This window comes from Schistocerca americana, chromosome 2 (assembly GCF_021461395.2).
Source record: "Schistocerca americana isolate TAMUIC-IGC-003095 chromosome 2, iqSchAmer2.1, whole genome shotgun sequence".
Taxonomy (NCBI): domain Eukaryota; kingdom Metazoa; phylum Arthropoda; class Insecta; order Orthoptera; family Acrididae; genus Schistocerca; species Schistocerca americana.
Window position 1 is genome coordinate 450705093 of NC_060120.1, and position 25518 is coordinate 450730610.

Genomic DNA, 25518 nt, shown 5'->3' on the forward strand with positions numbered 1-25518 from the left:
AATGTTGGATTAAGTGTGACACAGCAAATACATCCAGTTATCTAAATTTTGATTGCACAGCTTTGGTTGACTTTACAAATGGACTCTAGATTTTTCAACTGAAGACTGCACAGCATACGCAGTTTCCACTACAGACTTCGAACTTAGGTCAGCCACTGTTGTGGCAGATGGTTGGTATCTTTACTGCTGTTTCCATTGCTATTGGTATAGCCTGTAGTTGAATTACTGAACTTCTTAGCAAACAATGGAAACTCCAGATAGGAATATCAACAATGTAGGAAAAGATAGATTGCTACTTACCATAAAGGTTACAAACTATAAGTTGCAGATTGGTCAATTCAGACACGTACACACGAGCTTTCAGCCTCAGCCTTCGGACACATAAGCATTTAACGTCAGCCGTGATCAGAAAAAGAGAAACACACACCATTCATTCACACAAGCAAGCACATCTCACACGCATGTGACAGCCAACTTTGGAAGCTCAGGTGTTCTAGCCTGAGCTGCTTGAGTTGGTGGTCATGTGAGTGAGATGTGCTTGCTTGTATAAATAAATGTGTGTTTCTCTTTTTCCAATGAAAGCAGAGGCCGAAAGCTTATGTGTGCCTTTTAATAGTGCCTGTCTGAAACTTTGCCATTTACCTTTACAGTAAGTAGCACTCTGTTTTCCTACGTTGGTGAACATCTTAGCCAAGTATTCATTCTATCATTTCATAACAGAAGGGAAGAATAGTTAGTGTGTAAAAATCACTGCAAATTTTAATCAAAAAGTATCTTGTTATAATAGCTGCCCTTGACCTTTGAACTGCCTTTGCAATATGTTTGTCATGACTGTCTCAGCATTGGGTATGCTTAAACAGAACAGCATATCATGTCAGTGAAGAATGCAACAGGGCCCACTTGGGAATTATGCTGGCTCCTGTTGGTGTTTTAACAGAAGTTGGTCATACCTTTAGTATTCATGCCTGAGGTTAATGCTTGTCTCTTCAAAAGTTCCAGTGCCAAATTTTGCCAGTTTCAAGAAAGTCACATACCGTACCTGGAAAACTTTTCTTGTGGTCTATCTTGTATTCACAGTATAGAAATACAAATGCTGTTGAACCACATCAAATCTATATTATTAGAATCTTCTATACAACTCAGTATGAAGACAGTCCAACTCTGCTAAATGTCATGTGAAATCCATATGGTACTGAGTAATACCGGCAGTAAAAGTACTCACATTGTGCCCTTCATTATGCACAAAGTGATGCAGCACAGATGCCTTCTCAGCTCAAACAGGAAAGTAACATGCACTGTAACATAATGTGCTACTCTTTGAAGACATTATGTTGACCTTGGTGTGTGTAGTTTGCCATGAACAAAGTGTGTTGATTGTTGAAAGGCTGATGGTCTAGGCATTGGCCAAGAGTGGTGGTCTGTGTTAGCACACCCAAAGGAGCAGGTTCCCACTATTTTATTTTTGGTATTTTTCAGCTGTCTGCATTATTTGCCTGCATGTTAGTTTGTTAAAGATGATTGTATCCAAGTACAAATTGCCATTTCTTATCTTGGAAGTGATGTAACAGCTGGTAAAAATAGTTTGTTCCCTGTGTTATCAATTTCTCAGTTCATATGAAAAATGACTTATTATCATTTTATTATTATTTCTTTCCTTTCTCAGACGTTATGTCTGGTTAAAAATGGAAAGTTATGTGGATCTTGATCAAGCGTGACTTCCTTTTAACTGTACGGTATAGGTTACATTGCATTTAGGAACTTTCGGGTAATTGAACATGTATCAATAATTACAGATTTATGTAGTTGTATATATACGTTTGGATGTAGCTGTATTGCGTTGATGTACTGGTGGATATTGTGTAGTATGACTCCTGTAGTTGATAGTATAATTGGTATAATGTCAACTTTATCCTGATGCCACATGTCCTTGACTTCCTCAGCCAGTTGGATGTATTTTTCAATTTTTTCTCCTGTTTTCTTCTGCGTATTTGTTGTATTGGGTATGGATATTTCGATTAGTTGTGTTAATTTCTTCTTTTTATTGGTGAGTATGACGTCAGGTTTGTTATGTGGTGTTGTTTTATCTATTATAATGGTTCTGTTCCAGTATAATTTGTATTCATCATTCTCCAGTACATTTTGTGGTGCATACTTGTATGTGGGAATGTGTTGTTTTATTAGTTTATGTTGTATGGCGAGTTGTTGATGTATTATTTTTGCTACATTGTCATGTCGTCTGGTGTATTCTGTATTTGCTAGTATTGTACATCCTCTTGTGAAGTGATCTACTGGCTCTATTTGTTGTTTGCAAAGTCTTCATTTATCTGTTGTGGTATTGGGATTGTTAATAATATGCTTCTTGTAATATCTGGTGGTTATTTTTGTATCCTGTATTCCAATCGTGAATCATTCTGTCTCACTGTATATATTGCCTTTTCTTAGCCATGTGTTGGATGCGTCTTGATCGATGTGTGGCTGTGTTAGATGATACGGGTGCTTGCCATGTAGTGTTTTCTTTTTCCAATTTACTTTCTTCGTATCTGTTGATGTTATGTGATCTAAAGGTTGAAGAAGTGGTTATGAAATTGCAATGGTGTAGCCGATGTTTTTATATGAGTGATTGTTTTGTGTATTTTGCTAGTTTCTGCTCGTTCGAATTTTCTTAAATTGTCTACCTGTCCATAATGTAGGTTTTTATGTCGATAAATCCCCTTCATCCTTCCTTTCTGCTTAATGTGAATCTTTCTGCCGCTGAGTATGTGATGTATTCTATATTTGTGGCATTGTGATTGTGTAAGTGTAGTGAGTGCTTCTAGGTCTGTGTTACTCCATTTCACTACTCCAAATGAGTAGGTCAATATTGGTATAGCGTAAGTATAGCTTTTGTCTTGTTTCTTGCTGTCAATTCTGTTTTCAGTATTTTTGTTAGTCTTTGTCTATATTTTTCTTTTAGTTCTTCTTTAATATTTGTATTATCTATTCCTATTTTTTGTCTGTATCCTAGATATTTATAGGCATCAGTTTTTTCCATCGCTTCTATGCAGTCGCTGTGGTTATCCAATATGTAATCTTCTTGTTTAGTGTGTTTTCCCTTGACTATGCTATTTTTCTTAAATGTGTCTGTTCCAAAAGCCATATTTATATCATTGCTGATTACTTCTGTTATCTTTAGTAATTGGTAGATTTGTTGCTGCCAGTAGTTTTAGATCATCCATGTATAGCAAATGTGTGATGTTGTGTTGGTATGTTCCAGTAATATTATATCCATAATTTGTATTATTTAGCATGTTGGATAGTGGGTTCAGAGCAAGGCAGAACCAGAAAGGACTTAATGAGTCTCCTTGGTATATTCCACGCTTAATCTGAATTGGCTGTGATGTGATATTATTTGAATTTGTTCGGATATTAGGTGTGGTTTTCCAATTTTTCGTTACTATGTTTAGGAACTGTATCAATTTAGGATCTACGTTTTATATTTCCAATATTTGTAGTAACCATGGGTGGGGTTCACTATCAAAAGCTTTTTGGTAATCAATGTATGCGTAGTGTAGTGACCTTGTTTAGTTTTAGCTTGATATGACACCTCTGCATCTATTATCAGTTGCTCTTTACATCCTCGTGCTCCTTTGCAACAGCCTTTTTGTTCTTCATTTATAATTTTCTTCTGTGTTGTATGTGTCGTTAATTTCTGTGTAATGACTGAAGTTAATATTTTGTATATTGTTGGTTGGCATGTTATGGGGCGATATTTTGCTGTGTCTGCTTGATCTTTAGGATTCAGATAAGTTATTCCTTGTGTAAGTGTATCAGGGACTGTGTGTGGGTCTGCAATGTAACTGTTAAATAATTTAGTTAGATGTGAATGTGTTGAGGTGAACTACTTTAGCCAGAAATTTGCTATTTTATCTTTTCCAGGGGCTTTCCAATTGTGCGTAGAATTAATTGCTCGGGTGACTTAATGTTGCAAAATTATCACTTCAGGCATTTGTGGTATCATCTTGTATGTGTCTGTTTGCTTGTATCCACCGTGCATGTCTGTTATGTTGTACCGGGTTTGACCATATGTTGCTCCAGAAGTGTTTCATGTCTGCTATGTTTGGTGGATTGTCCATTTTAATGTGTGTGTTATCTGTTGTCTGGTAAAACTTCTTTTGGTTTTTGTTGAATGTTTGGTTTTGTTTCCTTCTATTTTCAATTTTTTTGTATCTTCTAAGTCATTTGGCCAATGCTTGTAATTTCTGCTTCTTTTAATCTAATTGCTCTGTTGCTTCTTGTTGTGAGATTTTACCTAACCTTTTTCGTTTTTTGTCTGATATTTCATTTCTTATAAATTGTGTTAGCTGTCCGATGTCTTTTCTCAATTTTTTGTATTCTGATCTGTAGCCTGTGTTGCCATGCTGGTTTTGTGGGTTTCTTCTGTGTGTTGGTTGGTTCTGATCTCTGCCTAGTGTGTATATTTAGTGTAGTGAGTGCTCCTATATAAACCAGTAGTTGTAACTCTTCCATAGTTGTGTTTTCATTTATTTTGTTGTGTATGATTGTGTTGATAGTTTTTATTGTTGTTTCGACTTGTAGGTTATTTAGCGGTCTATGCAAGAATGATCTAATGTCTGTATTTGTGTCTTTGTATTCTATGTATGTCAGCTGAAATTTTTCTTCTATATCTAACATGTGTGTCACTTCGTGTTCTATTTGTGCTTGTTCTGGTTGCTGTCTTAAGATTTCGTTTTCCTCTGATTGTTTAATTGATGCGTGTTGTTCTTTGTTTGCTCTGGGATGTTTGAGTCCATTACCGTATTTTCTTCTTCTGATTGCACATTATTTTGTTCCAGTATTTGTTGTACTTGTTGTTTGATGTTTTCTAATTCTGACTGGGGTATCCTGTTATTTCTGATTATTACATGGATCTGATCAGGTAGTCGTTCTGTTAAAAATTTCAATTCTGGGTATCTAGTAATAAATGTTGTGTATACTTGTGATCTGAACCCAGTTGTGTTGGTTCCTAAGTTTGTTGCTTGGTAATAACAGAACATGAGGTGTCGGTTAACTTCATCTGACCATATCATTCTCTGTCTTTGTTTTCCTTCTAGAGTGGTTGCAGGAAGCATATCCTGCAAAACAACTCTATTTGGATTTAAATCATTTTCCGTGTGGCTAGCAGTGTCATTACCATTGTGGACGGGCATAGGGTTCAAGCATAGTCCCCGACCATGACAGTGCTTGTCCGAGGCTTCATTAGTTCTGTCCTGAACCAACTAATCGCACTAAAAGGGGGGTTAGCCCTATTAGTGGTTTGTTCTTTTCATCGCCTTTAACGACTAGCAGAATATACCGGAGGCCTACTCTTTTCCTGGATCTCCCACGGTTTTTATTATTATTATTATTATTGAATATAAAGGCACAGGCATGTTAATGTAAAAATGGTGTGAGTCTCGAGAGAGGCTCTGAATATTCAGCATGATAGACAGACACGAATGGATCTAATTTTGCATCTGAAAACTAAGAATTCAGTGTGCAGTATCATGTAAAGTCTGAGAATGCCTGAGCCAGTGCTGTCAGTACCTAATCAGATAACTCTTTTGTGTGTGTGCCCTCAGTCTTTCATTGCGGCATGCCTAAATAAACTCTTCTTGATTTCCAAACTATTGTTTTAAATAAGACACTTGAGCTTTTGAGGACTATCTCTGTCATCATTATTTGGACTAAAACACCAATGACTGCTGTGGCTGGCATGGTGTTCCATGTATATAGGCACCATAGTAGCATCTGGAACCATCCGAAGAAGGCCAGATTGAAACATTCATGAAAGGTGAGTTGCATAGCTTGCAACAGTTCTAGTCTTGACTCGGAACCAATAACGTCAGGTGGTGCAAGAAACCAGCTACAAGTTTGAAAATACAGCTCCCACCTCCTTACAAGCGTCAAGTATCGGTGTTTGCTTTCAGCCAATATCCAGAGCCCACCCCCATGTTCTACTAAGTGTGTGCCCCTCGTCTCTGTTATAATTGTTACTGTTCAATCCTGGCCGCCTCGTTTATAACAGAATCCTAATATCTTAACTCGTGAGCCAAGACTCTTGTTCACAGATACCAGGGGTAAAAAACATAGCAGGCTTTGGATATCAAGCAAAAGCAAAGGCATATACTAGATGCTTGTATGGAGGCAGGAATGACAGTTTCAAATGTGGCACCAATTGCTTGTACCACCTGTTGCTGGTCCCACAGCGAACCAGTGGTGTCACGAGGTGGACAACTTGCCTTTGATGCACACATCACTTCAGGGGGCAGGAGGTTAGTGGAAGAATGAAATATGCCATAAGATTTTTGCACTTCATCCATCCTTAGTTGTGGCACATACACAACATACCAGAGGTCGTCAAAACAAAAAAAAAAAAAGTAATGTTTTCACTGATAGCCAAGACAAGTAACAGGCCCAAATTGAATCTTATGAGGTCCCAGAAACGTATATTTTTAATCTCTCTCTACATGAAACTTCATTTGTAAATGTCCTGTTTGACCAGAGATTGATAAACCAGTTGAGAAACTTTATTGTGCATTTTGATTATGAGTCATTCACCACCACCACCACCACCACCACCACCACCACCTCCTTCAGATAAAACTACTGGCCTTGACTGCATGATTTTACTCCCTTCTATTTTTTAGTGTAATTAGGAGCAATATATAAAAAAAATTATTCTGAAAAAAATAAAAATGCGATAATTTTACTACCAGAAAGGTAACATGAGATGAACAAAGTGAACTTACATCTTTTACCTACTTCTCTGCATAGCTACCAATGTTCTCAACACATTTCTCCCATCATGGTACCAGTTTCAATATACCAAATTCACATTTCAAAGCACATTTGGTCGGAGTAAAGAAATCCGTGGACTGCTGATTTCACTTCTGCACCTGTCCAAAGCATTGCTGGCCAGGAGTTTCTTCATGGGACCAAACAGATGAAAGTCCGACAGTGAACAATCTGGACTGTGTGGTGGATGCTGGAGCACCTCCCACCAAAATTTGGCAATTTTCTCACTAACGAGAACAGCAACATAGGACAGAGTATTGTCATGAAGTTTGACATCGTCAGCATTAATGTTGTGAAGTTTGTCAGGAAGGGCACAATGCAACTGAACTGAAAATTTAATGTAGACTGCAGCATTTGCAGTGACCCTGTGTTGGGCTTGTATTGCTATGCCTACGACCCATCACCAGTGCTGATTCTATTCAGAAGGTCATGTCCTGTGGCATAACACAATGAGTGATCCAAGCATGTCGTCATTCACTGGTCCTTATGGTTGTCTGTTTCTTAGGCACCCTATGAGTACCAACTTTACGAAATTTCAATGCGTCATGAACAGTATTGTACTCTGCACCATAGGAAATGTTGAACTGCTGCTTCACAGTTGCTGCCTCAATGGCTTCAGTATTCTTTGGGGGTTGCAGCTTTTACTATCTTGCCAGGGCGTGGCGAATCACTTAAGTTCACACAGCCCTCTTGGAAGAAAGCATTCCAGCTGGAGACATTACTATGGCCCATGCAGTCATCCCCATACATGCTATGCACGTTCCTTTCAATTTCACTCACTTTATGCCTTTTGGCCCACAAATATTGAACTACACTTCACTGCTCCTGGCAAGTTAACAACAGTAACATGCACACTGTTTCATAGTCAAGGCTTCTCTCGCTAGAGCTGCACCTGAAAACAAAATGCCCTCTAGCACAAAGTTCAAACTATATCATCGTAAAATTTCAACATTGTATCTGCAATACCAGGGAAGGAAAAAAATTGTGCATTACTTTCTGATTGTCCCTCATATTAGAGTCTATAACTGAACAGTTTTGCTGGTACTTCATCTGTGACCTAATTCTTCCAGTCATCTACTTCTTTATTGTATTTAGGGAAAGTAATAAAAATTAGTTTAGACTGTGATATACATATCAAAGTAAGATACAAACTCCCGACCGGATTTTGCAACCTACTCCCCCTCAGAAAAAACATGGTGTTATCTGGGTTTGCAGATTTGTTAGTGCTGTAGGAAAGCTGTTAATGGTAAATTAGTCTCCTTGACATAGTACACACTTACCAACTCATTAACAGTCAGTATACTCATAACTGTTACACAGTAATAATGAAAAGGATGTAACTGCAAAAATCAAAACTCTGCAGAGCATTTGGCTTGCTAATAATGTAAGATGATGGTCTGTAGGATTCTCATACTGTAAATGATGAGTGGCAAGTTTCTGTGACAAGAAACATAAACCATTTGTTTCTAATGATAGCTGAAAAAGCAGATTATTAGAAATTTATGTCTGTGCCAATGGATGTTTTGACATTTTCAGTGTCCCCCACTTAGATTCCATTCATTCTTATAAATTGTTAGGATAGAAGAGGTGCGTTTTGAACCCTAGGCATAGTATTTTCCATTTTGGTTGTTTACTGTATCTTCAAATCTCTGTTCTATGTATCTTCATGACAATACAAGAAACATTTCAGAATGTGTTTTTAGAAAAATTTTGAATTAAGTCTTCAAATATCAAACATGGAACATAACACCACATTAACATTGTGTTTTTATCCCATCCTTTCACCAAACAAAACATATCTAACCTACAAATGGGATTAGAAGTTCAAAGAGCTATAAGAGAAAAAATGAGTTTGTTAGAGTATGACTTACATATTAAGTAGGCAGGAAAAAAAATGCTGTAAGTTTTGATTTTAGTGTCAAAATTTTTATGTTATTCTCTGTGGCCTTCAGTTTATTTTTCACACAAATATTCTTTTGAGCACTGTTTCGACCTTTTCTTTTTCCAAATTGTGTGATATCACCAACAAAAACTTTGTCATGCAGTATGTGCTTCAATTTTTTCCAGAGAGTACTAAGGGGTAGAAGGAAAAAAGAAATCCACTTTGTTTTGCATACAAATACATATTTAATTATCTCTGAAACAAATTACATCTTTCTTATTCCAGTTACTGTAAACACACAATATTCTTAAAGCCTCTGGCTGGAAGGAATGTGAAATATGTATCCAAATGACTTTCCAGTTTTTAAATGTGAATCAAAGTTTCACAGTTTAAAATGTTTCACCAGCAGACCATATAAGATACTTTTATACATATTCACAATGCTTTGACTTGTGATTTCATCTTTAATGCGAATAACTGTATGTATACATGCACTGTAATTGGAACCACTACTTGGGAGCAGTGGCATCAGACCAACCAGAGCCTTGGTTCGTGCTGATGCAAACAATTAGCAATTAATATTGTGCACAGCAATATTATCATTTGTGGCAATAAAAATTATAGTTTTAACTGTATATCATCATGAAATTATTTTCATGTATTCCGATCCAGTAAAAAGCGAAATATAAGCAATCACCTTGTGGGCATAATCTTGGGTGATGTGGGGATTACTTACATTTGTTCCTAGCAGCCCTGGATAGAATTACTAATTTACAGTATGTGTGTAGTACTTTACATATTTTTAAAGGCAATATACACAACAAAATGCTCTGAAATATTGTTCCATTCGTAAGTAAGCAGGAAAAAAACTGTCGAATAGGTCCCAACTGAAATTCCCTGTGGCTCAACTGCAAGCAGGCGAATTTTTATTAATGATTCACCCACGCAGTATCAGTTGAAGTATACATCAATTTTGATAGACGTAGCACACAAACCAATGTTTGTTCATCCTGTCCAAGAAAATAGTTATTACTTCTTTAAAAAAATGACATTTTTGATCATTGCACATTTTGTATCACGAAAGCTTCATCTCTATAAGCTCACTTTCAATGTAATTTGGAAAGTCTTACCATGTCCAGGAATGCAAAAGATTAACAATGCTCTAATAAATCCACATTCTACGTCACACACAGAATATGCATTTGTCTATAAATTTATAAGTAAGTAAAGTTATAGTAAATGGTATAGTTATTAAAAATAATTTTCAAAATTGTATCTTGATACAGAGTATAAAAGTCATAACAGATATCAAAAATACAACAAACATTATGTTTACATATTTGTAAAGTCTTACATAAAATAAATCTCCCATGAAACACACTACAATAAATACTTGCACTACAGATATCATTGATTGGTTGGAAGTAAAGGATCACAATCTGTGAAAAATAATTGCAAATTCAGATATCTGCACTTGCATAACTTTTCTGGAAGAAGATATCAATATAGGTAATCTGAGCATAGTTAATTTCATTATTTAATGACCTTACAACAGCTGACTTCATATGGTTCCTTTGACTGTAAATATTCAATGAACATTAAGAGGGATTAAATAGGGTGTGACATCTGTTGCTCTCAGCTACTATTCTCACAAACCAGGTTGACACTTGGCATGGTGGGTGATGGGAGTTTCTGTAAATGTGAAATGCCTCTACAGTCACTTCCATCAGCCACCGTGCAAATTGTCAACTTTGTTCCCATGAACAGTATCACAAACATCCATGACATTACAGCTCACACTACTATCAGTCGCATCTTCCTTGCCGCATGTGCAAAGAATTTTTCTTTCCTGAAGCAATGACACTATCTCATTTCAAGAGGGATGATGTCAACGTGCTCTCAGCAGTCTGATGAATATAATACTACTGGGTAACAGCATTGCACCACATATAATGCAGCAATAGCAGGGGTCATTTCAATCCAATCTGTCTAGTTATCTGTAACAAAAAAACAAAGAAACAATAAATGATCTATAATTATACTCAGTAACAATAAGAGCACAACTGACAATTCTGACAGGAAAGTGCACAGTTTGGTTTGTTTAGGTGAAACTAATATTCTGCAGAACAGCCCTTTAAAGCCACAGGTCTTAGCACAAGGTGACTTGGGGTACTTTTCCTTCGAAAATTCTGTCATTTGTTCCAAGGATCGTTGCTATAATCGGAATGAAAGCAGATTGTATGTCTGTTTATATTTACTGACCAGGTAACAATAGGAATCACAACATTTGATCAGCATGAAAATTATGTGCCAGCACAAAAACTGAATGGTAATAGATAAAGTAGTTGGCCGTCATGGTGTGTCACTGCACTGAGTGAGGGAGGGAGGGGGGGGGGGGGGGGGTGGGGGGGAAAGAAAGGAGAAAAAAAAATCAGACAAAATTACATTCTTAAAATATTACAGGTTTCCTGAGATTTACTTCATCAATAGATCTTTAATATGTTATTGAAATGTGGATATTTTTACACTGATGTAGTGTATATGACAAAAAGGGATATCTTTAAATGAAGATAATGATCAAAACACCGTCAGTACTATGTATGATTTTTTTTTAAGTGACTGATTACCATTTCTCTGTGACTGACTAACTAGTTTAGATCTACAGTGTTACTATCTTTGGGAGGGACTCTTCACTGCAGCTGTGCATTTAATGTAAGGACAAGAAAACCCAACACTCAAGATTCCAGAAGCTTTTTCCAGCCTTCATGCTGCATGGTTATCTCATAAAAGGTTGTACAAATTTTCCCACCCCTGTGTATTACAAGACTGCATTGTGGAGTAAATTTCCATACCTGTTCATAAACTGTCCATGCCATAGCAGCCATCAATGTTCTTCTGAGCATTCGAGGTGCCAGTCCTTTGAAGTAGCCTCGAAATCCATAAGTCTATAAACAAAATATGAGGCATTTCTAAATACCTTCAATGGGAAGCATCAAAATATAAAGCAAACAACTGTCAATTGTTAATAAAATTCCCATAGTCTGTTCCTTCCTAGAGTCAGTGTAATTAAATATCAGGCTGTAGCACATCTGTTGAGGTGCTTTACGAGATCCTAGAGACTGTCTTATTACTTTCACTGTGTGGTGTACTGTATATTATTTTCCTACATCTCATGCAAATTTCAACTCAGAACCTCTCAATCAACTGCTAAAAAAAAATTATTTAGGATTGCTTTTCATCTTCTTTTCTAGTTGTACTATTCTCCTAGTGTGTTTATTTCAGTAACTACTATTGATTTTTCATGACAAGAATCTTATATCAAACATCTGATCAATACATAAAGTGAGGTTGGCCAAGATTTTGGCTCACAAGTCAAGCCCAGGTGTCAAAGCCCTCAGCCTCACTTCACATTTTCCCTAACACCACGCCGTTCTGTCTCAGCAGGAGGATGGGGAAGAGGGGAAAACAGCGAACATGGCACATTTAAATGCCAGTAAAGTCATACTACATATGACTTGGTTTTATATTCCACAGTCCTCAACAATGTAGATCACTAAGAAAACAAGTTTTCAGTATTAATTATTTTTTGAGCACTGAAGGCATAACAGGTACAAACTGTTGGCATATGAACAGACACAGATAATTTCACAGTTTCACCCTCAAGTTACCACATAATATAACTTATTTAGTTTCATAATTGAAAAAAGGTCTTTCACACAAATATGTTGCCCGAAATATGCTAGCACATTTGCAACCTCATCATGGAAATTTGGAAAATCTACCTGATAAAAGCAGTGCTGATGTCTGGACATAGGAATTATCTTGCAAGTCAACCAGTTACATCTGCACATGCACAGGAGTGTTTTCAACTGAAATGGCAAATGGTCTCAAAAGCAGATGTAAGACTGAAAGTGTCCTATCGTAATTCTTGTAAAGCCACAAGGAATTCCTCAAACCTTGTGCTTTCTTTAATGCCAGTGAGTTAGGGAACTGGACAGTCTTTATCCGAATGCATTTTCTACAATGCAATTTTCTTTACAAATGCATCTCCATCAAATCAGAAAGAAGTTATCTGGCAGTGTCTTACCGTGGACAGTGTGTAGCCAAGTCCAATCAAAATGTGAAGTCTGCAATCCATTCAGATTGTTCTAATTTTCATTCCTGCACTCTGTTTTCCTTCAAAAACTCAACAATTGTGGGATTTAAATCTAAAAATCGTGCCCCTTGATTTCACCAATGCACTTTGCAGCAATATTTGAAGTCTCCATATTCTTTGTTCATCTCCACTGAAAACTATTGCAACTGAAAATGGAATAATGGGTGCAACTTCAGAAATTTTACTACTCATACCACCAATGTCTTCAAGAGCTCTACGCCTGCAAATCTGGCACAAAGTGCTTCTTGAAGTAGAGGACAGTGAATCCCGTGTGTCGAATGTTGTAATTTGTGACTTTTTCATAGTTATCTAAAAGTTTAAATTCTTTCTGCATTGTACTATAATGTCATTTCATAATAAATAAGCAGTAACCATCACTAGTACAAACTGAGAATTCTCATCCCTCTCTTCTGTCATTCCGTTCATTTTAAAGAACTCTGATGATCGCTAGACTGCCTCTTTTTGTGCAAACAGCCACTAGACCTGTGAACGTCCTTCATACTACGAAGGAGTTGCGAAGGGTAAACAGCACTGACACCAGAATTCTGACGAACTCAGAGAATTGTGCCAACCGCAAAATGCTGTGCTGCAATGCTAAATGAAATGTCGCGCTGCTCTGGACACTTCCGAGAACAACTGAGCAAAGCCGAGTGACAGGCTGGACCTTGGCCCACACATGCTGCATGCGTGAAGTTTGGCACATCATGGCTGACCCATTATGTAAAGGAACACTGACTGTGGAATAATTGTTTAATTCACACATTTGACAATTTAACTGCCTAGTAATGCACTCATTAAGTGTGTAATATATCACTACAAAAGTATTCCGTGGAAAGTCCTGAAATACAGGGTACCTCTTGTGAGAGTTGTCAGAAGCATTTTCTCTTGCATTTGAGCAGATATTTGGAATTTCATTTTTGCATTGTGTAGATGGAGTCGAGCCCAAACAATTACTGCTCAACATGATGTGTGAACCAGGTTAGAGGGGAAAGCATCAGTTTGTTTCCTGTCACAGACAAAATTATCTTTAAAGCGGAATTTTACTTGCCCATTCATACAGCAGTCCCAGATTACTCTACGGCTACCACCAAGCATGCAGCGCTACTGAATCACTGCTGGATTGCTGTTTGTTCTTTGTGTTTTATTGTCCCTATTACTACATACAAACTAAATGAATATCAGGCTAGACTAATTAGAGAATGCTCTATCAAACGGGCAGGTAAAATCCTGATTTAAATATAATTTTGTTTGTAACATCAAACCAAAGTTTTTGTAGACACCGAGTCTCACATGAGAGACATGATGAGCATTAATTGTTTGGGCTGACTCCAGCTACACAATGTTAAAAATTAAACTGCAAATACCTGCTGAAATACCAGAGATAACCCACCTGGCACCTTACGAGAGACACTCATTACAATTCTTACTTTAACACATTGACTGCTGTGTGACCACTGGCAGTCACAGCAGCGCCTCATGCCTAATACCGTGTTCCTGGCCTGGCCAAGGGATGAAACAGCCATTTCTAAGTGTGTGGCAGTCAACGTGTTAAATAATTGTCAAGGAAAATGTGAAATGTGGATTTACTGACCTTTTGGACATACATAACAACAGACAGCACAGATGAAAATTTATGTGGGTAGAGTTGCATCTTCGTCTTGAGCACATCTGCAGGTTGGGTAACCACTGATGCCATTACACCAGCAATCACCCCACACCCAAAATGTGTGAAGCTGTTGCCACCTGCTGATGTCTGCTGAAGCCATTCTGTAAAAACAAGATGTTAGATTAAACTTTGGCGTTGGTGTGAAACAAAAGTAATTGCTTTTGCACTTTGAACAAACCTAATCCTTTCTTTTTTCCTTTGCATAGTCAAAAGAAAAGGACTGTGACAGTAAAAGTGATGGAGTTTATTTATCTGATTCTACATTTGGGAGAAGTACTTACCCTTCCAACTTAACAAACTAACACAAAATTTATCACGCTTATATGCAATTTTGTGTACAAATTTTTTTTGAGCAACAAATGAAAGGACACAGGTGGATGATACACAACAAATTACAACTATTTACCCAAAAGGAGGAAAAGTTCTATTGCTAGTACCTCAGAGCTGCCTGTGAGCATGACTGACAGTAGTTTTGGAAGAGGGAGAGGGGGGGGAGGGAGAGAGAGAGAGAGAGAGAGAGAGAGAGAGAGAGAGAGAGAGAGAAAATGAAGATGGGGAGGGAGGGGGGGAAGTGAGTATAGCTACTCAAAGAAAATGAGTGTGGGCAATAAGAGCCTAACATTCACAAATGATGTTGCATCATTGTTATCAGTCTGATGTAAAAGAAACGACAATACTGCAGTGAGCAGCAGGTTCAGCATTCTAGATGAAAGGTAATGATAATCAACGTAAAAATACTTGTGAAATCAATATATAACAAACTGTAAACAAAATGTGTGTATTTGGGCAGTGATATTTACAGCAATGAACTTTTAGTCACTGCATCGGATGCATGTTGAGTGTATGGATGGAAACTTTAGTCAATATACATATTTTCAAGAATTGTAAGAAAGTGTGCAAAAAACTATGGAAAAATAAATGATCTGACACTTCTAAGAGCTGAAATCCACATATTAAAAATTTGCAGAGGAGCAACAAGTCAACAAACATCACGAGATGACCCCCGGGAGAATGAAACTGACTTTTCTTTGTTTATGAAAAGGTTACAGCAGTTCCTGCTACATCAGGATTAAACATTTGAGAAACACACAGAGAAGGAGAAAAGTAAATGCCAATGACTAGACATTATTAGAGCAGTGTATGAAAACACAGTGTTAAAAAGGATAAGACGAAATATCCTATCAGCTTATTCATAATGGCAACAGTCAATGAATGAATGCAACACAGTGAATGGAAAAGGTGTAACTCAAAGGAAAAATCCAAAGAGCTTTTTGCTGTCGGTCACTGTAGCCCTTCTACAGATGGGGAAGGAACTTGCAGTAGTGTTTCTGAGGAAACTATTCTAATACTTGTACAGAATTATTTGGAGAAATACAGGTACAAAATATGTACAAGTATTTCATAAACATGAACAATATTACCTAAACAAATAAATCGAAATTAGTAGCTGAAATTCAAAATATGCCCGGCATCCTGTTAAGAGTCTTCGGCATTTACTTTTTTCCTTCTCTGTGTGTTTTTCAAATGTTTAATTCTAACATAGCAAGAACTGTTGTAATCCTTTAATACACTAACGCAAGTCATTTTCACACTCCCAGGGTTCATCTTGGAATGTTACTTGAATTGTTGGTCCTTTACACACTTTCAGTGTGCAGGTATTTAAAATGTGTAATTAGAGTCAGTCTAAACAAACACTGCTCTTCACATCTTCCATGCGACGCCTAGCGTTGACGGAAAATGTCGGTTTGTTTCCCGTTACAAGCAGTATGATTTTTAAAGTGAAATTTTAGATGCTCATTCTACAGAGTGGTGTCAAATTAGTTTAATGTGATATTTATTTTTATTGATATGAAACATGAAGAATAAGCAGTACTCCAGCAGCAACCTGGCCCATGCCAACTGCTACTGCAATGCAACAGCGCTGTCAGTCGCTGCAAGTGTACTAGCGACTCTTCATGTTTTACTGTCCCTGTTAATACATGTCAATAAAACAAATTTTACACTTGACCAATTTGGGACTACTTTATCAAATGGGTATGTAAAATTCTGCTTTACAGATAATTTTGTTTGTAACTGAAAAGAAATTGGCACTGGATGTTGCTTGAAAGATGTGATAAGCCGTATTTGTTTGGGCTGACTCCAGATACACACTGCAAAAATGAAATTACAAATATCTGGTGAAACAACAGAAAATTCAGTTGATGACTCTTAGGGAGGATATATTGTATATGTAAAAGATGATTTGTGTCTTTTTCTTACACTGCTTACTTATAATACTACTTAACAAATAATACCATCACTGTCTGTATATAATAACCTCAGACATGTAATTAATATGTCACTCAATTTTTAGTGTAATGCACTACATCCTCTGTACAAAACTCACCCTGTGGCACCGTTTTCTTAGCTTGCGTGTAAAACATTAAGTATATCCCTGAGAATGGTGCGTCTCTAATAAGTGTTGGAAGCAGACCACAGCATAGTCCACGGGCACCTTCTGTCCGGTATATGACACGCAGTGCCTCTGTCACACCTCCATACTGGTACACTCCACTCTGGAAATATGGATACACATACAGAAAATTGTGAAACTGTATTGGAATACACCTCAATAAGAAACTGTTAAACGAAACAACTTCCTTTACTTAAAAAAAAGAAATCGCATAAATATGTCACACTGCTTTGGAAATGCGATAGTGTCAAAACTTACAGAAAGATATCTGTACTAACATTTCCATACTTTTTTTATGCCTTGTATTAAGAGATTTAAAATGCATCTTAAAGTCACCATTCTATCATCATATTTGACAGTGTGAAACACTATACATGTTACGGTAACACACACCTCAAAACGTGTTTTCACAACTGTGATTGGTATAAGAAGAACTCCAGACAATGTTCTTGCCATCATGCCCAATGCAACTGCCTGCATCGGTCCAGGATCTCCTTGCACAAGGTGCGATTTCAGCCAGTGAAGTGATGAAAAGTACAGCCCAACACCTGGCACACAGCGTGTTATTGACTGAAACACGAAAAATACATAGCACATACAGCACTGAAAATTACACTTTTAGAAATTACAACAAGGTGCTATGAGGAAATTTATTGTAAGATCAAAGGTAGCCCAAAACTGCAAGTGTTTGTAATAACTTTTTGACCAATAAGAAAAAAAATTATGTACTACTATGTCTGTTTTCGTTGAAGTATTTGAAAACAAGTTTGAAGGAATAATCCACTGCTGTCAACTCTCAAAACTGTTTGGATTTGCACACTGATACAAACTTGAAATGGGATCCACATATTCCATAAGTAACTTCTATATTGTAAGTAATCATGATTGTAGATAAAAATGTCAATACTAATTTTCTTTGGTTTATTTACTTCCCATACACTGATCATTCATTGAGAAGAGACTGCCATTCAGTGGACATTTGGTTAGTATTCTCATGTATCTGTTGTAATGCCACATTTGAAACTTGGTATTTGCCAGTGTGTGTTAAATGTGAGTTGTTATGATTATGTGCAGTAATATTTAAGATCAAATGTACAACCCTCTTATGCCTTGTGCATTATGCAACTGTTGTCATATTTTAAATTTCATGGTCCTTTACGCCATCTGGGAGTGAGTGAAGTAAACCAAAAGAATGTCTTACGGTCTTTTCAGCAGCTAGTGCAGCTCAAGGTGGTCTACCCGATATGTGACAATTTATACTGCTCAGTTTTGTATGCCATTCAATAAACAATATGATTTTTCATCACATAATGATGCACCCTGCCGATAAATGGTATTTGGCAGGTTTCAGTGAGTGCAGTGTGCAGCAACTTCGAAGATACACTGTAAGTAGCATAAACTGTTAATATCACAGGACCTTTTGGTTATAGTTCCATGTATTACATTTTTAGTATGTCTCAAGTAACAGAGCATGAAACATATGTGATGTTATAGAAAATTATGACATGTTGCCGTGGGTTAATTGTTGTTGTACTCTGTCATCTTGCTCCCCTGTTATAACATAGAAATAATCATACCACAGCTTTCTTTTCCTCTGAAAAATGATCGTATGGCATTGTTGGCCGGGAGGCCCCTTGCGGGGAAGTTCGGCTGCTGTACTGCAAGTCCTTTTCAGCTGACGCCACTTCGGCGACTTGCGAGTCAATGATTATGAAATGATGATGATGAACACACAACACCCAGTCACCACGAGGCAGAGAAAATCCCTGACCCCGCCGAGAATCGAACCCGGGATTCCGTGCGCGGGAAGCGAGAACGCTACCGCAAGACCAAGAGCCGCGGCCTCTTTTCCTCTAATTGCCTTTTACATTAAGTTCATATCTGTTTTTCCTTTTTCTGGATACTTTATTCACTTCATTGGCTCTCTCTTATGCCACTCAGTTGACCATATCTTTTACAAGAGTAGTTCTTTGTTGTTACTGCATGCACATTTCACTTGGTCCCTCTGTGATCAGTGGAAGTCAGCTGACTTTGGGCTGCTCTGGATTTTGTGCATAGTGACTTAATATTATTTACCAAAATGAGCAAAGAGACTGTACCTGGTACCTGATCCTTCAAGCAACTCACCATAGACTTTCGTGTCACTTCTGGCACGCATTAACCTATTACATGCTTCCTTCTTTTACAAGCTGTAAGTTAGCTGGTCTGGGAGGAGGAGGTGGGGCTTGCCTTAGCACCCAATGTGCTACAAGCTGATTGTAAGCTTTCGCTTCCAGCATCCTCCACTGACAGGCCAATTAAAAGTGTGTGATCAGTATGATTTCCTCAACTTATTTTACCAAGTAACCCTTATGTTTATCAATCTATAGTTGTGTATGACATTCTGATTTACCATCATCACCATTCTTTCTTTATCCTCTGAGAATTCTTTTCAGCAATGTTTCTGGCTTTCACATTTCATACAGTTGTTGTGTTCGCATTAATGACATTTAAAAAAACGTCTTGTTTTTCAATAAGCATAGCAGTGTTTGGAATTTTTATGATAATTACAGAATGAAAATAAAGAAAATGAAATGAAGGCCAAAAACAGAAAAAATACTTTACAATGTACTTACAGGAGTCATGCCCTTCCACAGCCCTGCGAGATGTTCCTTCCGAAGGATGTGCACCATAATAGTTATCATACTAGATGATCGATGCCTGAAATGCATTAAAATTTACTATTTTCTCTCTACTTTGTATACTAGTACTTTAACTACTCATTTTTCATTTACCTGAACAAATTTTTCAGTTATTGTGTAGGAGAAATTTTATAGCTTAATCTAGTGGTTTTCATGTTAAATTCAGAGGTTTTAATGATGATGTGGTTCAGTTTGTGATACAACCAATATCAAATCTGCGCAACAAGTGAATGACTATGGGAAATTAAGAAAACATTCATCAGAGTAAGTGAATCGCATTTCTCAAAAAATGCATACTAAGCAACTTAGCAATGAAATACTGCAAGGTTATATCAGACTCTCAAACTCAATGGGTAAATAAAGTATTTTGTTTTCACTGAATTGTGAACTTAAGCCCCAAGTTGGATAAGGCCTAAACAAAAATGGTCTAACATTAAAATACATACAAGAAACAATTTCTATCAAATATTAAAAGAAAATGTTAAAACTCTAGCACTGTGTGGTAGTGCCCACCATATATTTTCCCATCTGAATGCTATTCATCTCATAAGATGGATTAAACTCTCAAGAAGAGTACCTGAATAGTCCTGTATTGTATTAAATAAATTTCAATGAATGAAGCTAGTATAGGCCTACAGACTTCCAGTCAATAAAGTATTTCTGGCTGGGAGAAGGGCTGTAAATGTGGTCACAGTAACAATGTTGCAATGCCCAAAAATAGTACATCAGTATAACCCTGTTTACAAAGCTAAAACCGAGCGAGATGGTGCAGTGGTTAGCACACTGGACTCGCATTCGGGAGGACGATGGTTCAATCCCGTCTCCGGCCATCCTGATTTAGGTTTTCCGTGATTTCCCTAAATCGTTTCAGACAAATGCCGGGATGGTTCCTTTGCAAGGGCACGGCCGATTTCCTTCCCAATCCTTCCCTAACCCGAGCTTGCGCCAGTCTCTAATGACCTCGTTGTCGATGGGACGTTAAACACTACCCACCACCTACAAAGCTAAATAGCAATAGTTTGTAACATGATCAGTGGAATGCATTTCTTTGTCCAGCAATACCTGATCTATGGTACAATTCAAATTAATTACTGAGAGGGGAAAAAACGACACTCACCCAACAGCAGCAGGCACTGTATTTTGAAGTCTAGTCTTGACTAAATCCAGGGGCTGGAACATCACAGTGGAAAACGTTCCCGAAAGAGAACCAGCTATAAATGACTTCAACACTGGATTCTGTAATAAAGATTGGTTTACAATTAATAGTCTTCCACAGCACATTCTTCCAATCACATGTGCACATTTCAGTATCTCTACTAACACACCTTTAGTCGCAACAAACTAACTTTATGACACCTCTAAACTAGTGGTTAATAAATTCAGTTAAAATATAGTTATTTAGAACAATGGATGCTGTAATTTTTAATGTATAACTGCTGTAGCCGTTTAACAAATTTTACGGCGGAATAACGTGAGAGCACAAAACAAGTATAAGTACATGGACATACAGTACTTACAATACACCATAAGTGCACTTTTGCACTTACAATAAAATGTTTGATGGATAAGTAGGCTCAATTTCGACAAACATGAAACGTTCTATGGCAAGACAATGCCTACAGCATAAACACTTACATTTGAAATAATATCCATCGCTGATGTATGATGTTCGGTGTCGAGGTCCTCAACTTTCAGGTTATTCACAAAATCTTCTGCTGCAGAGTGATTCAGCCACGAACTTGCTCTGCGCTCTTCAATCGCACACTGCAAGCTTCAAAACAAGGATTTCAGAACACTATTGACAGAAAAAGAACTCTGCCTACAGTTTGCTTTACGTATCAGAGTAATCTGAGTAGTAGATAGGATTCACTCTGTGCATAAAAAATTCTGTCATTTTCCCCACAGTTCGCCTTGGCTGCATGAAGGATGCTTTAAAGTATAGCTTTAAAGGAAAGTACAGTTTCGTGGCTCAACTAGTTCTGTGCAAGGAGACTTAGCACAGTGCAGCGTGATTCTTCTTTAATTCACTGCCCGTTGCGGCAATAGCTCTAATAATATAAACTGCTGATTTCTTGGTATAATATTGAAGTCCAGTGGTACAACCGCAATAAAAACAGACCTACTATGGCCTTAGTAACTAGCCAAATCTAGGCATTGTGACCCGACTCTCCACGAGCGGCACTCGGTTAAGCCAGCGACAGAACTAACATCACCACGGCAGGACCCTACTTATATATACCGTGTCTTACCTGCTGAGTCAATGCTACTGGGTTCACATGCGCTTGACCTAGGCATCACTGGATTCATCACATAACCTTCCGACGACATGAAAGCAACCACTCTGGCGATTAAAACGTGACCACGTAATTGTCACTAACTGTCAGTACCTGCCCTTGTAATTTGAATACAAGACTAAACGTTTGGAAACTAAATACTCCATATTTTCTTCTCATGAACAAGACTAAAGCTCTTTCTTTCACGTAACCAAAATTTCGTCTGTTATCTGTTTACAAATATAACAAATGAATGTTGATTCTTCCATAGAGAATATTACACTATCGCCTCGATCCCTAAAGTTCCAAAAGTCGATAATGCAAAGATTTTTCAGAAATTGCGTAAATTAATCAATATCTAAAGAAATATGGTAATTTCGGGAAGTATTTGAAGAGAATGTATGTGAGTTTTAAGAAGTATTTGCCACGATATTGGTTTAAAAGTAATAAATCGTTATTATATTTCACTTCTTTATAGTTTCACATTCCCTGTAGGCTCTGCAATAAAATAAGAAGCGAATTTTACCGTTATAACCTAACCGTATTTCATGGAAATACGTTTCCATGAGAGCTAACGTCGTTCAAATAGGAGCAACCCTTGGGGTACGAAAACAAGTGATTTTATGCATCTGTAGAAACAACAATAAAAATAACATTAATAGTTATGGGTAATCGAACCAAACAGAATCGATAGAGCGACAGACAAGGATGCCCACGCAAAGGCTAAAGCCTAGTTTACACGCCGACACTAGGTTGCAGCAGAAAAGCAGTTTAGACATCTCAATTCTGGTATAAACAAAATCTTCCGCCAAAAACTTGACGTAAACGCGCATGCCGTGTCGTCTGCTTGTGAGCGCTTGCTTCCACGCTGACGTCACTATTCCAGCCAATGGCAGAGCAGAGCACTTACTGCCCAACCTTATTATTTAGTAACCTTCGTTGCAGGCAACTGCACTATAGGCCACTGCGCATGCGTCGGTGAAACAACAGTTTCAGTTTGTTCCAACTTCGGCGTCACTAGTTCATGAGTTTTAAGGTTATGTGTGTTCGTAGAGTGTAGACAAACTGAAATATGCAGTGAGGAACGGAGAATAATGTTCGCATTTTGGATATCTATGCGTTGCGTAGATGTTTGTGGAATTTCAGTGATGCTGATTACAAAAATAAGCAATTTATTGCTGCTTCTAAGACCTTCACATGCGATCAGAACACAGATAGTTTGACAATATCTGAGCTGCGCCGGCCGGAGTGGCCGTGCGGTTCTAGACGCTACGGTCGCAGGTTCGAATCCTGCCTCGGGCATGGATGTGTGTGATGTCCTTAGGTTAGTTAGGTTTAATTAGTTCTAAGTTCTAGGCAACTGATAACCTCAGAAGTTAAGTCGCATAGTGCTCAGAGCCATTTGAACCATCTGAGCTGCAGGTTCGAATCCTGCCTCGGGCATGGATGTGTGTGATGTCCTTAGGTTAGTTAGGTTTAATTAGTTCTAAGTTCTAGGCAACTGATAACCTCAGAAGTTAAGTCGCATAGTGCTCAGAGCCATTTGAACCATCTGAGCTGCAGGGCAAAATTTATTGAATTAGGAGCACATATACAACTGAATTAAGAAAAATACAAGCAAATGTAATTCTAGCTGTGAAAATGCTCTCGTCTACAAGACTAAAATCCCATAGTTCGAGATGGCCAACTTTTTTTTAAGGAATTTTGTTCACAGGAGGGAAGGCTACACAAATCAAGAAGCTGCGTACTTTATTCAATATTCACCTATTTAAAACGTCACAGCAGTGCTCCCCATTCACATATGTCTGAATTTTGAAATATTGCCACTGTACAGATCTATCTTCAAGAGAGTAGTTTGAAAACCATTCTCTTCTTAATGCGGCCTGCTTAGAATAATCACTGCTATTAATGTTAATAATTATTACTGTTAATGTAAATAATTATTGGTGTTAATGAAAAAGCGTAATCTCCAACTAAAACCGCATCATATAGCATGCCTAGTGTTCTCGATTGTAATGCAAGCAATGTGATATGTAATTTCAGTTCTGGCAACAGTGCTTCATGGATTACAGTATATTTATTCCTTATCGCATAATGAACTCTATTTAGAAGAAACGTGAACAGCTCTGGTGATATTCTAAGATAATTAAAAGAACTTCTTGGGTCTTCCATTACAAATTATTTCAGCAAGGTTGCTGAGCAACCACGCTTACGTCTTTTCTTCATCCAATCACGAATCGAAACACGTTTCTTATTTTTTTTCTTATGCAGCGATTCCACACAAAAAGCTTTAACTCCATCACAACTCGTGAGACGTGCACCTTCCAAAACTTTCATTTCAGACACGACTTAGGAACTCACAAAACGACGAAACTGAAGTGTATACTGGTTTCGCCGTGTCTACAGTCAAATATGAAATCATTTGCGTGCAACTCATTCCACGCAACGAGTGGCGCAACCCAATGTCGTCGTGTGAAATAGGCTTAAGAAGCGAAAGTTCTCCGGGGAGGAATGAAGTCAGTGGGTTCTGACAGTGCAAGGTGTTCATACCAGTCTTATGTAATGTGAATCAATATTCAATATAGCAGTTAATGTTTATGAAACAGTGTGTTCGACCATCCTTAGTTCCGATCCGCTAAGACCTCAGTAGCTACAGTAGTGACCCCAAGTCAGCAGATAGTAGACAGCAACGAACCCACACAGGCCGATATTGGGCCGCAATGGCCAGTACAAAAATGAAGTCGTCACTGAGGACACAGCCTCAAATGGCGAATTGCACACCATCATTACTCCATCAGCACAGGATGAAGAAAACTGGAAGAGACAGAAATATGAGCCTACGAACTACACAGACTACGGAGGTATTAGCAGACCAAGCTGGGGGCCATATAGCCAACAGCAAGTCTCGTGAAGAGTGGGAGCAAACATGTCAGACTGCGCCACTAGTCAACAAACCTTCTACAAGATGTCACATGTGGCACGTTTTCAACATAATACAGTTTCATTGCAAGACTCAACCATGCCAGAACATAAACTAATGTTTCTGATCGCATTGCAGCATACTACTCAACCATTCGAGTCACATGATGGGTGCGTCGATCCTACTGTCACCCTTGGTATAGCTATACAGCATACTACCCAACCATTCAAGTCACATGATGAATGTGTCGATCTTACTGTCACACTGGGTATAGCTGTACAGCGGAGTGAAACGTGTACGGGGTGTACTATCATGTCGCAAGAGTTCCAGGAACTTTCACAGTTTGAATCAAGCAAAATGATTCCCTTCCAAACAGTGCTCAGCGACAAGTCACTGTGATCAGGAACCAATCCAAAATTACCATTCCAAAATTTCGGCCCAGTCAACCACAGATAGGTTTCAAACTGTCAAATTAATTCTACAAAATTATGGAATAAATGACAATATTCAAAAGTTTTTAGCAGTGTTGAACAATTTAGCTGAACATTGTCACCTCATAAGTGATAGTATTGACTCTCCACTATCAGATAACATGAAATGTATACACAGTTGCCAGGTGTTTTCGAATAAATACGATTTTGTAGTGCATATGCATGTCTGAAGGAACATTGCATC

At 37.8% G+C, this 25518-nt stretch overlaps 1 protein-coding gene and 1 non-coding gene across 3 annotated transcripts in view; one reads left to right on the forward strand and one right to left on the reverse strand.

Annotated features, from left to right (window-relative positions):
- Nucleotides 1–8916: 8916 nt before the first annotated feature.
- LOC124595036 (mitochondrial glycine transporter-like) overlaps nucleotides 8917–25518 on the reverse strand; it is a 123774-nt gene continuing 107172 nt past the window's right edge. The window contains exons 1-9 of one of the 2 annotated variants that reach the window (XM_047133597.1): nucleotides 21890–22158; nucleotides 21286–21421; nucleotides 20768–20886; nucleotides 19585–19669; nucleotides 17363–17539; nucleotides 16904–17072; nucleotides 14443–14618; nucleotides 11548–11640; nucleotides 8917–10692 (exon numbers count right to left, since the gene is read on the reverse strand). In XM_047133597.1, coding sequence (XP_046989553.1) covers nucleotides 10666–10692; nucleotides 11548–11640; nucleotides 14443–14618; nucleotides 16904–17072; nucleotides 17363–17539; nucleotides 19585–19669; nucleotides 20768–20886; nucleotides 21286–21421; nucleotides 21890–21978 — 1071 coding nt within the window. In that variant the 5' untranslated portion in view covers nucleotides 21979–22158 and the 3' untranslated portion in view covers nucleotides 8917–10665. Of the gene's footprint in view, nucleotides 10693–11547; nucleotides 11641–14442; nucleotides 14619–16903; nucleotides 17073–17362; nucleotides 17540–19584; nucleotides 19670–20767; nucleotides 20887–21285; nucleotides 21422–21889; nucleotides 22159–25518 lie in introns of those variants that run through there. The other variant, XM_047133598.1, reaches the window with a different exon arrangement.
- Nucleotides 20408–20480, forward strand: Trnaa-cgc. The gene has a single exon. It is a non-coding gene; the product is annotated as a tRNA-Ala (tRNA).